At 40.8% G+C, this 15,069-nt stretch overlaps 1 protein-coding gene across 7 annotated transcripts in view; it reads left to right on the top strand.

The window, feature by feature from the left end:
• SPOCK3 (SPARC (osteonectin), cwcv and kazal like domains proteoglycan 3) overlaps window positions 1–15,069 on the top strand; it is a 370,327-nt gene that overhangs the window by 341,481 nt on the left and 13,777 nt on the right. For 6 of the 7 annotated variants that reach the window (XM_084994723.1, XM_021074207.2, XM_084994721.1 and 3 more), the window contains one exon: window positions 197–316. In XM_084994723.1, the coding sequence (XP_084850849.1) occupies window positions 197–316 (120 nt within the window). Of the gene's footprint in view, window positions 1–196; window positions 736–1,031; window positions 2,360–15,069 lie in introns of those variants that run through there. The other variant, XR_014826516.1, reaches the window with a different exon arrangement.

Raw genomic sequence — 15,069 nt, forward strand, 5'->3', positions numbered from 1 at the left:
TCAAATAAAATATTTTTATATTACATCTTGCTATGTTAACAATACATATTTCCTTTTAAAACCTGAAACAGAAGTAGGAATTGCATTGCCTTTTTTCTTTGGTTGTTGTTACCTGTTGGTTGTGGGAGTAATCAGAGCTGGCATTGACATCATGCTCCGTGGTCACTCAGGATCTGTGTTGTTTCTCTCTGTTCAGTGTGCACCAGCCTGGAGTTCAGGGAGGTGTCGACCAGGCTGCGGGACTGGTTCAAGGCCCTTCACGAGAGCGGGAGCCAGAACAAGAAGGCCAAAGGCTCCCTGCGGCCGGAGAGAAGCAGTAAGGTTTCTAACGTTGATGCGTGTCCTTGTCCTTGATGCAGGATTTTATTGCCAATCAAAACACATATTTCAAAGTTACTCTCTACTCAGATGCTGAACAAAAGTCTGAACATTGTTTTTACCTCAAAGCTCACCCATGACATGTATTTTGTGAAGAAATAAAACACTGGTGACAACTCTAGTTAGAAAAGGAATATCCCATAAAGCGCAGCATTTACCTTCCAGTTGAATTGAAAGAATAGGAATGTTTTTCAGTGTTTTGATAGACAAAACACTGGTAAAGAGTAGAATAACACAGAAAATGAAGGTAATAATTTAGAAATACTTAGATTTTTTAGGGAACACAATTAAGTGCACCCCACCTACCCACTTAGCCATTCCTAATTGACCCAACCTTGTCAGGAGACAAAGTTGTCTGTAGAAGGAAAGAAGCTGGAGTTCCCATCGTGGCTCAGTGGTTAACGAATCAGACTAGGAACCATGAGGTTGCGGGTTTGATCCCTGCCCTTGCTCAGTGGGTTAACGATCCGGCGTTGCCGTGAGCTGTGGTGTAGGCTGCAGACGCGGCTCGGATCCCGCGTTGCTGTGGCTCTGGCGTAGGCCAGTGGCTACGGCTCCAATTAGACCCCTAGCCTGGGAATCTCCATATGCCTTGGGAGTGGCCACAGAAAAAGGCAGAAAAAAGACAAAAAAAAAAAAAAAAAAAAAAAGAGGAAGGAAAGAAGCCCTGGATGGGAATGACCCACTCTCTCCTCTCCTCGTAGCCCAGCTCCCAGCGTATTGATGTGTGAACCAGCCTTCTGACATCATACTCCTCATCTCTCTTCTAGTCCTGTTTCCCTTCAAAGCATTTCTCACTACCTACTACAACGATATATTTTAGTATATCATACTACCACTCATAATTTGCTTATTTTCTCTCTCTCCCCTAGACAGCCTTAAATGAGACCACCATTGTTTCAGCAGAACATAGAATAACTTGACACATAGTATTCACTAAGTCAAAAAATGAGCAGAATTAATGAATGATTGAAGCAAAGAAGCAATCAAAATACTACATCGTGTGGATATAGCATAATTTTATCAACTAATCATTCCCCTGCGAATGATTATTTACTCTTTCCCTTTTTTTTCTCCTTTTCCATCAGTTCTGAAGTTAATTAGTATGCTTTTATTTCTATGAGAAAGATTCCAGGCAGTGGAAGTAATAGGTCAAAATGTGCATGCATTTCAAATTATAAACAATAATAAATGTTGCCAGATTGCTTTGCAAAAAGCTTAGGCATTTCTAATTTCAAACAGTAAAGCACAGGAGTTAACTTTTGCCTTCATCCCTGACAGTAATGAAAAAGCATTACTATTCTTTTTAACTTTTCCATACTGGTTGACATGCTGTTATATAGTTCACTGTTAATCTAATTTGTATTTTCTTTAATAGTAATGAATTGAACATAAAGTATTGGGAGGGGGGCTTTTGCACAGCAAACAAACTAAAATGTCTTAGCTCAGCCTACAGTATTTAAATATCCTAGACTTGGTGGCTTAAACCATACGCATTAACGTCTCAAGTCCTGGAGGCTGGGAAGTCCTGGATCACGGTGCCACAGCCATCGTCTCATGTGGCAGAGAGACAGAGAGATCTCTGGGGTCTCCATTAGGCCACTGATGCCATCAAGAGGTTCCACCTTCATGACCCAATTACCCCCAGAGGCCCCACCTCTGATTACCAGCACTTTGGGTGCTTCAGCATATGAATTTGGGGAGGATTCAGTCTAGAGCACAAAACAAAACAACAAAAAACACCATTAAAAAAAAAAAAGGAGTTCCCATGGTGGCTAGTAGAAACGAATCTGACTAGCATCCATGAGGACACAGGTTCAATCCCTGGACTCACTCATTGGGTTAATAAGGATCCGGCTTTGCCATGAGCTGTGGTGTAGGTCTCAGACGTGGCTCGGATCTGGCGTTGCTGTGGCTGTGGGGTAGGCCAGCAGCTGCAGCTCTGATTCAACCAACCCCTAGCCTGGGAATCTTCGTATGCTACGGGTGCAGCCCTAAAAAGACAAAACAAAACAAAACGAAAACACCATGAGTTATATCAACCTATATGTATAATTCTGAGAAAGGAATGCTGATGACTTCCATTATAATTGTACTTAAATAGGTCCTTCTAGTGTCTTTTGTAGGTTTTGCTCTCAGTGTTTGCTGCTCTATTTTTAGACACATGAATTTATTTCTCTTTTATCCATTCTTAGGTTATGCTTCTTATCCCTTCATTTTTTTACACTATATCCTCCTTACCACTGTTTTAGCACAGATTTCACCTTATCTGATAGTAACATTTCCACGCCTACTTTCAAATTTATTACATTTGCCTGATATACTTGCTAACATTTTATTGTTGGTCTGTCTTTGTTACTTAGACTTAAGCAGCTTTCATGAAAACAACCATGGTTTTGTTTTTGTTTTTGTTTTTGTTTTTGCTTTTTAGGGCCGCACCTGCAGCATATGGAAGTTCCCAGGCTAGGAGTCGAATGTGAGCTATAGCTCCTGCTTACACCACAGCAACTTGGGATCCGAGCCAAGTCTGTGACCTACACCACAGATCACAGCAACGCCGGATCCCTGACCCACTGAGCCAAGCCCGGGATTGAACCCACAGCCCCATGGATTCTAGTCGCATTTGTGTCCGCTGTGCCACGAAGGAAACTCCCCATGGTTTGGTTTTGATTCTTCACTAGTACAGTGAACAAACGTTGTGGGTTTTTTTTTTTAAATAATTAAGATGTAACAAAGTTAACAGAAGCACAGGAAAGCATTCTGGTAAGACACAGAAAGTTAACCACTTAGGCAGACTGCCCAGAAGACAAAGGAAAACTTATTTTACAACCTCTTATTAAGAGCAGACTAATAATTCAAGAAAATTCTGTTGTTACAACAGAAAGACAATCATATTTTAGTTTTTCATCCATCTGATATTTAATACTGATTCTGAAAAAATCTTATATGATTAAAAAAGCTTTTAAATTTTAACCAGCATTGACCATGCCCAATACCATTTGGGTGGAATCTTTCATAATTGTTGTACTTATATAAACTTTGTCTTATACATTTTGGAAAAATAAGTCATTTTATTTTAGGATGAAACTGTATTTTTTAATAAAATTGGCTTGTTTCGTCTTAGATGGTTGCTCATGAAGTCCCTGAACCCCTTGAGACTTGCCTCTTGAGATGGGGGCAGGAATGTGATATCTGGTAGAGACAGTGGGTGTTCAGGGCTCCAGGTCAGGGCACCATCCGTTGCCACATAAGAACAAACCCAGACTAAGTCACGTCTCTCGTGATGGGGAGAATGCTTCAACCTTAAACCTGCAGCATCTCAAATCAAACAGAAAAAAGGCTTTTCTTTTATGGGAAAGGGTGCGCAGGGAGGAGGGCAACAGGGGTGAGCAGGTGACAAAACTTGGGAGCTTAGGACATGTTTTTCTGTGTGTCGGCAGGTTCTCAGTATGAGCAGTCAAGGAGGGACACTGTGCATCTCAGCACCCCAGTTCTCGCTCAGCCTTGTGAGGGAGCCAAAGCTTAGGAGTTGGAGGACAGAGAGAAACCTGGGCAAGTTTGGTCCAGCCAAAGTTCAAGGATAAGGGATGCACCCTTGTGAGCTTGGGTGCCTGTGAACCAAATTCTTTTCCTAAATAAAAGCAACCCACTTACCTACCAAGCAAGAATGTGAGCCCCTGAAGCCTCCTGTTTCACTTTTAATTTCACACTTTCAGGTCTCTGGTCTGTGTTCCGAGGTGTTATGGCACTTGCTTAGGCCACTAAACTAGTGCTCAGTGGTCAGGATCCCCAGCTGCAACACACCTGCGGGATCACTCGGCTGAGAAAGTATGTTTTCAGTCTACAGAGGAGTTCTGTACATTTTTAAGCGTGTGACCTTTAAATATCCGCATGTGTGTCTTCATTCTGAGCATTGTCTCCTCCTCATTTACTCCACTCACTGTGTAGCTGATCGGTTCTTCTCTGACTGTTATGTAATAATTCTTCTCTCCAGCTCTTGTGCAGTGATCCTTCTCTCTGGCTGTTGGCCAATGGATGTGCTGACTCCCCTTTGTCTGTTCACTGGGTGCTGGCCCCTCACTGCCAACAGTCCCACGTGGGATGGAAAGAGCCTCACTTGGCTTTGCCTCTAAGCATCAGGAAAGCCCGTGGGTCCAAGAACCTTGGAGGGAGCCACCTCCTCCTGCACCCACAGCCTGTGCTGGGCCTCTGCCATGACATCCAGCCCAGGTTCCCGGTATGGAGGCAGTAGGTCTTGACCTTCTCCAGAGCCTGCAGTTTCCTGTGAGTTAGGCTCTCGGAGACTGCACTTTCCAACCACCCTTGGACACAGTCTGTTCCTTCGTGGGAGCCGGGAGCCCCCACCCTGGGCTGCACCATCCTTCAGACCCCAGCGCTCAGTTGATGACAAAGGGATAAGAGATTGAAGTCCATTGGGGGAGTGGGGTCAATGCATTTGGAGGGTCAGAGTCTTCCAGACGCTTCACCAGCCCAATTCTGGTTTAATACACAAAGAGTGACAAGACAGTTCAGAGGAAAATTCTTGTTTGTCTTTGAACATTGAAATATTATTGACAGGGCAGATATGTACAGGAAGGCCAAGCCACTTATATGTTTGTGGTCATGCAGGTAAGTGTGCTGTGCTGCCAGTGTCTTTGCACCTGTTGTTAAACAGGTTATTACCTTTGAGGTAAATGTTACCTTTGAGGTAAATGCTTTTTCATGGATATACATTGCTAATGACCTTTTTTTTTTTTTTTTTTTTTAATGGCTGCAGCCATGGCATATAGAATTCCAGGGCCAGGGATTGAATCCAAGCTGGAGCTGCAACCTATGCCACAGCTGCAGCAACGCCTGTTTCTTAAGCCACTGCACCCAGGCCAGGAATTGAACCCGTGCCTCCACTGAGACAATCCAGATCATTAACCCACTGTGCCACAGTGGGAACGCCTTTGCAGTGTGATGATGAGTAAAAATAAAAATCTGTTTATAATATCTTTGTTTTCCTTTATCTGAGCCTTATAGCCCAACCTCATTACATGTTAACTATGAAGCCACTAATGGTCCTTAGCTGAATGCAGAATGGCTGATAAGCTCTCCAGCTTAAGTTTTTTCCTACTCATAAACCAGACTGCTAAAAGCTACTTAGAGCAAATTACTCTCACGGACTAACCATTGCTCCGACCTCCTGAGTTCCAGGAGGTCTTACAGGACTTTTTACTAATTAAGGTATGGTTGATTTACAGTGTTGTGTTAATTTCTGCTGTACAGCACAGTTAATTCAGTTATACATACATTCTTTTTTCATATTCTTTTCCAATATGGTTTATCATAGGATATTGAATATCGGTTCCCTGTGCTATACAGTAGGACCGTGTTGTTTATCCATTCTACATGTAATAGTTTGCATCTGCTAACCCCAAACTCCCAGCCCACCCCCTTCCCTAGCCCCTCTCCCCCTTGGCAACCACAAGTCTGTTCCCCATGTCTGTGAGCCTGTTTCTGTTTCATAGGTAGGATCGTTTGTGTTGTATTTCATATTCCACATATAGGTGATATTATATGGTATCTGTCTTTCTCTGTGTGCCTTACTTCACTTAGTAGTATGATCTCTAGGTTCATCTATGTTTCTGCAAATGGCATTATTTCATTTTCTTTTTATGACTGAGTAATGGTCCCTTGTATATATGTACCACAACTTCTTTATCCATTCCTCTGTCAATGGACATTTAGGTTACTTCCATGTCTTGGCTATTGTGAATAGTACTGCTATGAACAAATGGGTGCATCTATCTTTTCAAATTAGAATTTTCTCCAGTTATATGCACAGGAGTGGGATTGCTGGATCATATGGTAGTTCTATATTCAGTTTTCTGAGAACCCTCCATATTGTTCTCCATAGTGGTTGCACCAATTTACATTCCACCAACAGTGTAGGAGGGTTGCCTTTTCTCCACACCCTCTCCAGCATTTGTTATCTATAGACATATTAATGATGGCCACTCTGACTGGTATGAGGTGGTACCTCACTGTAGTTTTGATTTGCATTTGTTTAATAACTTGCAATGTTGAGCGTCTTCTCTTGCACCTGTTGGCTATCCATACTCACAGGATTTTTTGATCAGTGTTATTCCTCACAGTAGAAACACTTGCTGTGCCAGGTCCTAGGACATGCTCCACCAGGAGGTCCATCCTTGCCCACTTCCCTCTGCTTGTTGCTCACATATCTGACATCAGAGGCCTCCCCTCTCCCACGTGTAAAACAGCAACGACGACAGAGCCTCCTTCTCACATGGCCTTGCTTTTCTTTGTAGTGTGTATGTTACTACTGGATGTAGAAATGCTTCCTAGTTTATTTTCTCTCATTTCCAAGTGAAATGTAAACTCTTTGAGGCCAGGAATTTTCTTCTGTGGAATCCTCAGCTACTAGAAATGGCCCTGGCACACAATAGGAACACGGTAGCAGTGTGTTTAAGAAGTGAAAATCCAATCAAATTATTATCTAAAACTCGTTCTAGCTTCAGACGAATGATAAACTAGCTTATAGCTGTGTCCCATGTTTTCTGGATGACATGCAGGTTCCAGGAGAGCAAGTTTATGATAGCAGCAGGGTGGAAATAAATGGTCAGGACAATGAAACTTAAATGGGAAGGTAGCCTTCTTGTAGGATGTGAACCCAGATTATGGAGTGTGCATTTCCAGGAAAGGGGTATTTGCCGGCCTAACACACTGGCCATCCAGTTAACAGCGCCATGTGTTTTACGTTCCTAAACCTCATCATGCTGCCAAGGCCTCCTTGGTGAAAAACAGTAGGTTTGTTTTCCTCTTGGTTATGTTAGTAGTTATTCTTAAAGCTCAGACACAGTAGGACACTAACCTGAGGTTTTAATTGATTAGATTTTATCACAACCATTACATAAGGATTTCATAACCATTACCCAGGAAGAACTGATTGTTTATCTCAATCTTGGAGCGTGTAAATATTTCATAGTTAAATGGTTTCGGTGGACAAAAATGTTATAGCTTTTTAAGAAATTAAGCTAGCTGGTAAAGTCTGCCTTTATTTTTAACAATGTTGTCCACTTTATATTTTAAAAAATCAGGTATCTTGTAGATTTTATTTGGATATATTTTAGAGCTTTCACAAAAGAATCATCATGGAAAAGCACCTAATATGTAAAAACTTAAAATGTATTTTATGAGAAGGTGAAGGAAATAGAGCTGTTTAGCCTCTGATTTTTTTTTTATTATACCATGAAAGTACTGTCTGAAGCTTTTTTTCTGTACACATATGTTGTATCTATTTAAACTGTACACTTGACATCTTTTGTGTCATTACTTGAATCTCCCAAAATTTAAGAACAGAAACACTGTACCAAGGTTTGTTACTATGGTTGCAGTTGTGTGTGTGTGCCCATCCTTCTCTAAAAGAGCAATCGTATTAATTTTCCTTTTGTCATTTTGGAAAGCATCAGGAGATCAGAATCATATGCAAAACCCTCAGATTAACTCTCTGACTCAGATTGAGATAATGTCTTGTTTTTGCTTCCCTACACGCCAAATGCTCTGCTCAGTCAGAGAAAATGACAGAATTACGTAAGCGCCCAGGGTAAGTGGGTACATTCTAATCTCACAGAGACATCACAGGATACACGAGGCTGCCTTCACAGAGAGAGGGAGATTGAATTTGGAGTCAGAGGGCTTAAAAACAATGTCCCATTTTAATGTAAGTAGGGGCATTCTAGGTAGAGCAGGGAACGTCGTTTTTGAAAACAAAGATCTCTTAAGTTGGTAGATAAATTTTCTTATTCCAAGCAGTAAAATGAAAGATTCAGATCCTTGCTTATATTGTTTGTTATCTGAATTTTCTTCTTGCACTAGGTAGACAAATTCTCTCCATTATAAATTTTAATTACCCAACTTACTATTACTAATGTATTATATTAATATTTAAATATAATTTTCTAGAAATTATATATTTCATATTTATCTAGATTGAAACAATATAAAATAAGGTGCTAAGTGGATGAGGCACTATAATAAAATGGTTTTGTGACATTATTGTAACCTGGGAAATTATCCAATTAGATTTACTCCCACTCAACTTTTGGTGAACCCCCAGACTTCAGGACTTATATTATTCCAAATGCAAAGAACTATTAGCAGTATTGAAAATTTTGGAATCATTGAAAAGTAGGTTTCTGGCTGCTTCTCACAGTGTAAGTGAAATATTGTGAATTTTTATTACATTTCTTTTTAACGAAATGAATACCTTAATTTCAAAGGATAACCATGTAGGGTGTTCAGAGCACATTTAAACAGTAATTTGAAATATTTGAGCCTAGAAAAAAAGAAAAACAGCACCATATCCCCCCCCCCAAAAAAAAGCCAGAGTTTTTTTTTTAATCTGTGCATGAAAAGGAAACAAAACATGAAATTTTACATTCCATACATAGATTTCATATATATTCAGTCATTTATAAGTAAGCATTATTTCAGTCAAACATTACTCCAGTGCCAGTTGAGTAATACATAAAAACCTGGAATGTTTGCATAATAGATATCTTAAAAGCATCAAAAAGGATGGTTGAAACAAAAGGAGAAAATATAATAAGAAGGAAATAAAATAGTTCAAAAGCATAACTGTCTTGGGTTATTTCATATGGAAACAAGTGATTCTAGACACCACAGTGGTCCTTGGGCCATATGCTGGCCAATTAAAAAGCACTTAATTTTGTGATGATTCCTTTGAGATATTAATGAGTATTAAATCATTTTAACATATCTCAGCTGTGAAGGAAACATATGCGTAACATTGTATTTTCCTATTTATTTGATATTTTCACCTTCTATATTTTAATTATACAAGTAATAGGTGCTTGTTTTAAAATGAGAGGATAGGAACATGAAACATGTGGTTTCCAGGCTTACTTCGTTCTCATGCAGACATTACCTTCATCTAAACATTTTAATATAAATGGTATCATACTACGTATACACAGTACTGGCAGCAAGCTGTTACTAGCCATCATTTTAACCTTCAAATCCTCTATTGTATTGCAGATATTCTCACTACATCTTTTCTATTTTGATTTCAGAGTTCTTAGTTTGTGAGAGAGACTTTCCTAAGAAAATACTGATCAGGATATTCTTCTAATGTACATATTTTTGTGCAATTCCCAGTGTACCGGCATGAGATAGGATTCTAGCAATAGATCATGTTTTCCTACTGACTAAAGTTACATCTTTGCAATTATTCAGTCCATTTTTATGCTTTATGTCTCTGTGTTCTGTTTAAGTTCTCTTTCTTGAGAATGCCTTCTGTGATTCATTTCCACCATAATTCTGCTGGGTTCTGATGTCTTATTTTATGGTTTCAGTTCTTCCAAATGTGGTAAGTTCTGTTTAGGTTCCAAATGCACTTGAAAAGAACCTGTATTCTGTTATTTTGTGTTGAGTGTTCTATCAGTATAAATTATTTCAGCTTTGTTGATCATGTTGTTCAGCTCTTCTCTGCTCTTACTGTTTCTTCTGTCTGCTTGTAACAGTGATTATATATTGAGGAGTGTTGAAGTCTCCAGATATAACTGGGAATTCTTCTCTTCTTCCGTTCAGTTCTGTTCATTTTTTTTTTCATGTATTTTTGAAGCTTTGTTGTAGATAAATACATCTTTAGGATTATTGAGACTTCTTACTGAACAAATTATTATTACAAATGCCCCTTGTTATCTTGGTAACAGTCTTTATTCTGAAGTCAAATATATTATTGGTATAGTCAATCTGGCTTTCCTTATATTTTTTCCTATGGCCACACCCATGACATGTGAAAGTTCCCAGGGCCAGGGGTTGAATCCAAGTCACAGCTGCGACCTATACCTCAGCTGCACCAGGATCCTTTAACCCACTGCACCGGGCCAGGGATCAAACCTGTGAGTGCTCAGTCAGATTCCTAACCCACTGCACCACAACAGAAACTCCAATCTGGCTTTCTTTTCATTAATGTTTGTTTGATATTTTTTTCCAATCTGTTCATTTTGATCTAGTCTACCATTTTATTTAAAATGGTTTCCTTGAGACTAATGTATAGTTGAGCCTTGGTTTTTTTTGTTTTGTTTTGTTTTTCCTTTTTCGGCCATACCCACAGCATATGAAAGTTCCCTGGTCAGGGATCAAATCTAACCCATAGCTACAGCCTGCACCACAGCTGCAGCAGTACCAGATCCTTAACCCACTGCACCTGAGTAGGAACTCTGAGCATTGGGGTTTTTTATTCAACCTGACACTTTTTGTATTTTAATTAATATGTTTAGATTATTTGCATTTAATGTGAAGTATTATTATGATTAATTACCATATACTTTCTTGCTAGTTATTTTTATTATTTCCATCTCTTCTTTGCCTGTTTTCTTCTCTCACAAATGCCTTATTTTGGATGAGTTAAGTATTTTTACGATTTTATCTCTACTCCTGATTTAATATTTTTATCTCCTTCCAAAAGATTTTTATTGGTTGCTCTAAGATGTACAAGGTGTAAATTTAATTTTTCATAATCTACCTTCAAATAATATTTTGCCATACTGTACATATTAGAGGGAATTACAGCTTTCATTTTATCCCATCTTGTGTGTTATTTTGACATATGTTTTGCTTTTATAGAGTTATAGATACAAATATATTGCTAGTAACTTCAGACATTCAATTATCTTTTAACACAACTGGAAAAATGTCACATACATCTTCATTTATGCAACAATCCAAGCTTGTTTGTACTATCATATTTATTCTACCTAAATAATTCATTTTTTTAACATTTTGTATAGTTCACAACTGCTTTAAATAAATTTTCTCCTGTGTTTGTTTCCTTAAAAGGTACTGCTCCTTCCTTTCTTGTAGATATTTTCTCTGAGTAAACAGTTTGGGTCAGGAGCCCCTATTCTTTCAACACAGTACAGATGTCCTTCCCTCATATCCTGGCTCCCATGGTTTCTGCTAGGAAGTCTGCTGTCATCCTCCTCACTGTTTCTCTGTAGGAATGTATATTTTGCCTTGAGCTGCTTTAAAGATTTTTTTTCCCTCATCAATAGTTTTGAGCAGTTTGATGTGTTTGGGTTTTGTTTCTTTCCTTCTCTGCTGGGTTCTTATCCTGTTTGGTGTTCTCTAAGATTCCTATCTCTGTGGTCTAATGCATCTCATTAATTTGCAGGATTTTCCACTAACTCTTGAAATAGTTCTTCTACTTATTTTCTCTTTTTCCCTTCTGCCATTTCATCTCTTCTGTTGGTCTGTTTGATAATGACCTACAGGTCAGCACAGTTGCTGCTCTTGGCTCAAAGATTCACTGGGTTGCCTTTCTCCCCATGGAGAGGGCAGCCTCAGCTTTCATTTGTGTCCAGTGGAGGAGTCCACGAAAGAGAATTCCAGCATCGTCACTTGCCTGAAATAAAAGCCCTCCTAAGTGGACAGCTTAAGACTTATACAAGTCTTACAGAAAAAGACCTGGGCACAGCAAATGTAATCACTGGTCAGCACAGATGCCTTAGAGACAGCACATGAAAGGGAAAAGTGACACCAAACTTCATGAAAATTAAAAATGTTAGCTTTTTGAAAGCTACCACTTTAACAATGAAAAGAGGGAGAAGACATTAGCAAATACATATCTGATGAAGGACTTATATCACGAAAATATAAATAACACCCAAACCTCAATAGTGATAAAGCAAACAACCCAACTGAGAATGGGCGAAATATCTGTACAGGTCACCAAAGAAAGTATGTGGTGTACCTAACACATGGAAAGAAGTTGGATCAGTCAGCATCAGCATGAGGGACATGCTGAACTCTTGTTTACAATGAGATGCCTCTTGTTAGAATGGCTACAAATAAACCACAGGACCAGGTGCTGGTAAGGCCAAGAGCAACTGCTTCTCTCACCCACTGCTGGTGGGAATGCAGAATGGCCCAGCCACAGTGAAGAACATCTGAGCAGTGCTTTGCACAAGGAAACATAAACTTGCCATATGACCCAGAAATCCCAAAAAGTTTATCCTTGAGAAATTGCCCCATACAGTCACGTAAAAACATGCATGTCAATGCTGACAGCAGCTTTATTTATAATTACAAAACTGGCCACAACCCAAATGTCCTTCCCTGGGGAGTGGATGAAGCAATGGTTGTTCATCCCGTGATGAAATAAGGGGCACTTTGACTGTGGGACTAAGTCAAGGTCTGCTTTGCACCCAACACAACAAAGCCTCAAGCTACCTAAGGAGTCAGTGGAGGTGCAGGTTTTTAACTTCATGCCAGAAGGAAGTAGAGCACGTGGTGGAATCCCACTAAACCCAGTAACCAATAATTTGGGGTGGCAATTCACGATTCACAATAGGCAGCATCTATTGAAATTTACTAACATGCTCTGAAGCGTAAAGATATGGTCCACGACCCAGAAAGCATGCCCAGAAATAGCAGTGATAGGAGATCCAACCGTTAGAAACGGTATTAATGTGCACAGTACATAAAGGTAAACTGGGGTATCACTTACAGGAGGGGACATTTGAGTGAGCACCCAAGTAGTGTATCAGGGAAGCTGTCAACAAAAGAAAAGGAAAAAGTGCAGAAGAGAAAGTCCATGTACCTGAAGAAATATGGTTAAACTACCCCAAGTAGAGCACGTGGGAAAAATAGATAGAACCTGTGTCCTAGTGACCTGGTGGGCCAGGTGCACCAGCAGAAAAGTAACGGTACTGGAGGTGTGGAGCCTAGAAAGTCATGTGAAGAAATGGTGGCTAAAATATTTCTGGACTTGGTGAATATTATAAACCCACAGACACAAGAATTACAGTAAAACATCAGGCAACAGAAAAAAACAAACAAAACACAAAGTATGCCGTAATCAAAATGCTGAAAGTCAGCATTAAAAAGAGAGGCTTAAAAGCAGCCAGAGGGAAAAAAGGCAAAGAGACGAGTTTTGTTCAGAGGAACAATGATCAGCACATCACAAGCCCTTCTGCAGAGACAGAGGCCAGACATGGTGGAAGATTCCTAAAGTGCTAAAAGAAAAGAAGAAAACTACCATCCCTGACAAAAAATATTTTTCAAAAAGCTAAAACCAAGGCTTTTCCACAGTCCAAAGTTGAGAGAGTTCAGGAAATGCTAAAGGAACTTCTGGAAGGAAATGATACCACAGGGAAGTTTGCATCTACACAAGGGAATAGCCAGGCCAGAAATGTGACCTACTGAGGACTCTGGGGAGTTCCCCTTGTGGCTCAGCAGGCTAAGAACCCAACATAGTGTCTGCGAGGATGCGGGCTCAGTCCCTGGCCTGCTCAGTGGGTTAAGGATCTGGTGTGGCTGTGGCTGTGGCATAGACCAGCAGCTGCACCTCCACCTCAGCCCCTACCTGGGAACTTCCATATACCACAGGTATGGCCGTAAAATTAAAAAAAAAAAAAAAAAAATGAGGACTGTGGCTGTGGCCCCTGACCTGAATCCCACACAGGGCTTCTCTTACCCACACCTCCTGAGGATGGAGCTGCTGGGCCCACCCTTGTTCTGCTGTTTGGTCTTTGACCCGGTCCTGACACCAGCCCTAAGACCGTTGGAATTTCCCATATGATAAGGGTGATGGGAGCTCCTTACAGGGGGGTCCCCAATCCCTTGGGATCTCTGGGTGAGGGGAGCATCTGCTGTGGCGAGGGCCAGCACCAAGCATGGTCTTCAGGCTCAGGCTCCAGAGCCATCTCTGCCTTGAATCTGCACTGCTGTGCTCCAGCTGCCTGTGCAGCAACAGGACTCGTCAAAAAGCGGATAAGTAGACTTTGCCGGGGATCAGGCGCCCCTCTCCTCGCAGACTGACAGGGTCCTGTTGGAGCCCCTCTGTGCTCAGCTCCGGGAGGCTGACCAGTTTAGCCCTCAGGTCCTCCGAAGCAGGTGGGGGTGAGGACAGCCTCTCTCCACTAACCCCAATGCCTGTCCTCTTCCCAAGCCTTTTATTTATAAAAGCACTGATGTTTCTCCACTGCCTCATGAAGTGAGGTTGGGAAGGGGGAGGTGTGATCAGAGGCACACAGGAACCTCACATCCAGAACTCAGGTTCTTTGAGTGGTTTTGCAGTTTAGTGTATTTTCTTTCTGACAGTTGCTGTCTTCATGTCACGCCTGAGCATCTGACAACTTCTGGTGGTAAGGGACTGTTTCAGCCAGTGCCTCAGACCACACAGTTTTAAAGTGAGCTGTGTGGGAGTTCCCTTTGTGGCTCAGCAGTTAATGAACCTGACTAGGATTCATGAGGATGTAGGTTTGATTCCTGGCCTCGCTCAGTGGGTTAAGGAAACAGTGTTGCCATAAGCTGTGGTGTAGGTCACAGACATGGCTCATATCTGGCAATTGCTATGTTTGTGCTGTAGGCCAGCAGCTGTAGCTCCGATTTGACCCCTTGCCTGGGAAATGCCATATGCCATGGGTACAACCCTAAAAAGCAAAAAAAAAAAAGAGCTGTAAAAGAATGAGGGCCTTGTCTGTATGTTCCTGTATCCACCACCCCTCCCAGAATCAAGGTCAAGGCCTGGAAAGTCAGTATGCATTGAGCAGTTCGTGTTTGCTGTCTGTTTGAGTGGGAGATCTGTTTGGTTCTACAAACAATTTTACAAAGAAAAATACGATGAGAAAATCATTGATTTTCTTTTTCTCTGTCTTG

The sequence above is a fragment of the Sus scrofa genome, chromosome 14 (genome assembly GCF_054392235.1).
Source record: "Sus scrofa isolate SSC_HxYL_T2T_F1_AM1 chromosome 14, Sscrofa_HxYL_maternal_Yorkshire_Landrace_v2.0, whole genome shotgun sequence".
Classification (NCBI taxonomy): domain Eukaryota; kingdom Metazoa; phylum Chordata; class Mammalia; order Artiodactyla; family Suidae; genus Sus; species Sus scrofa.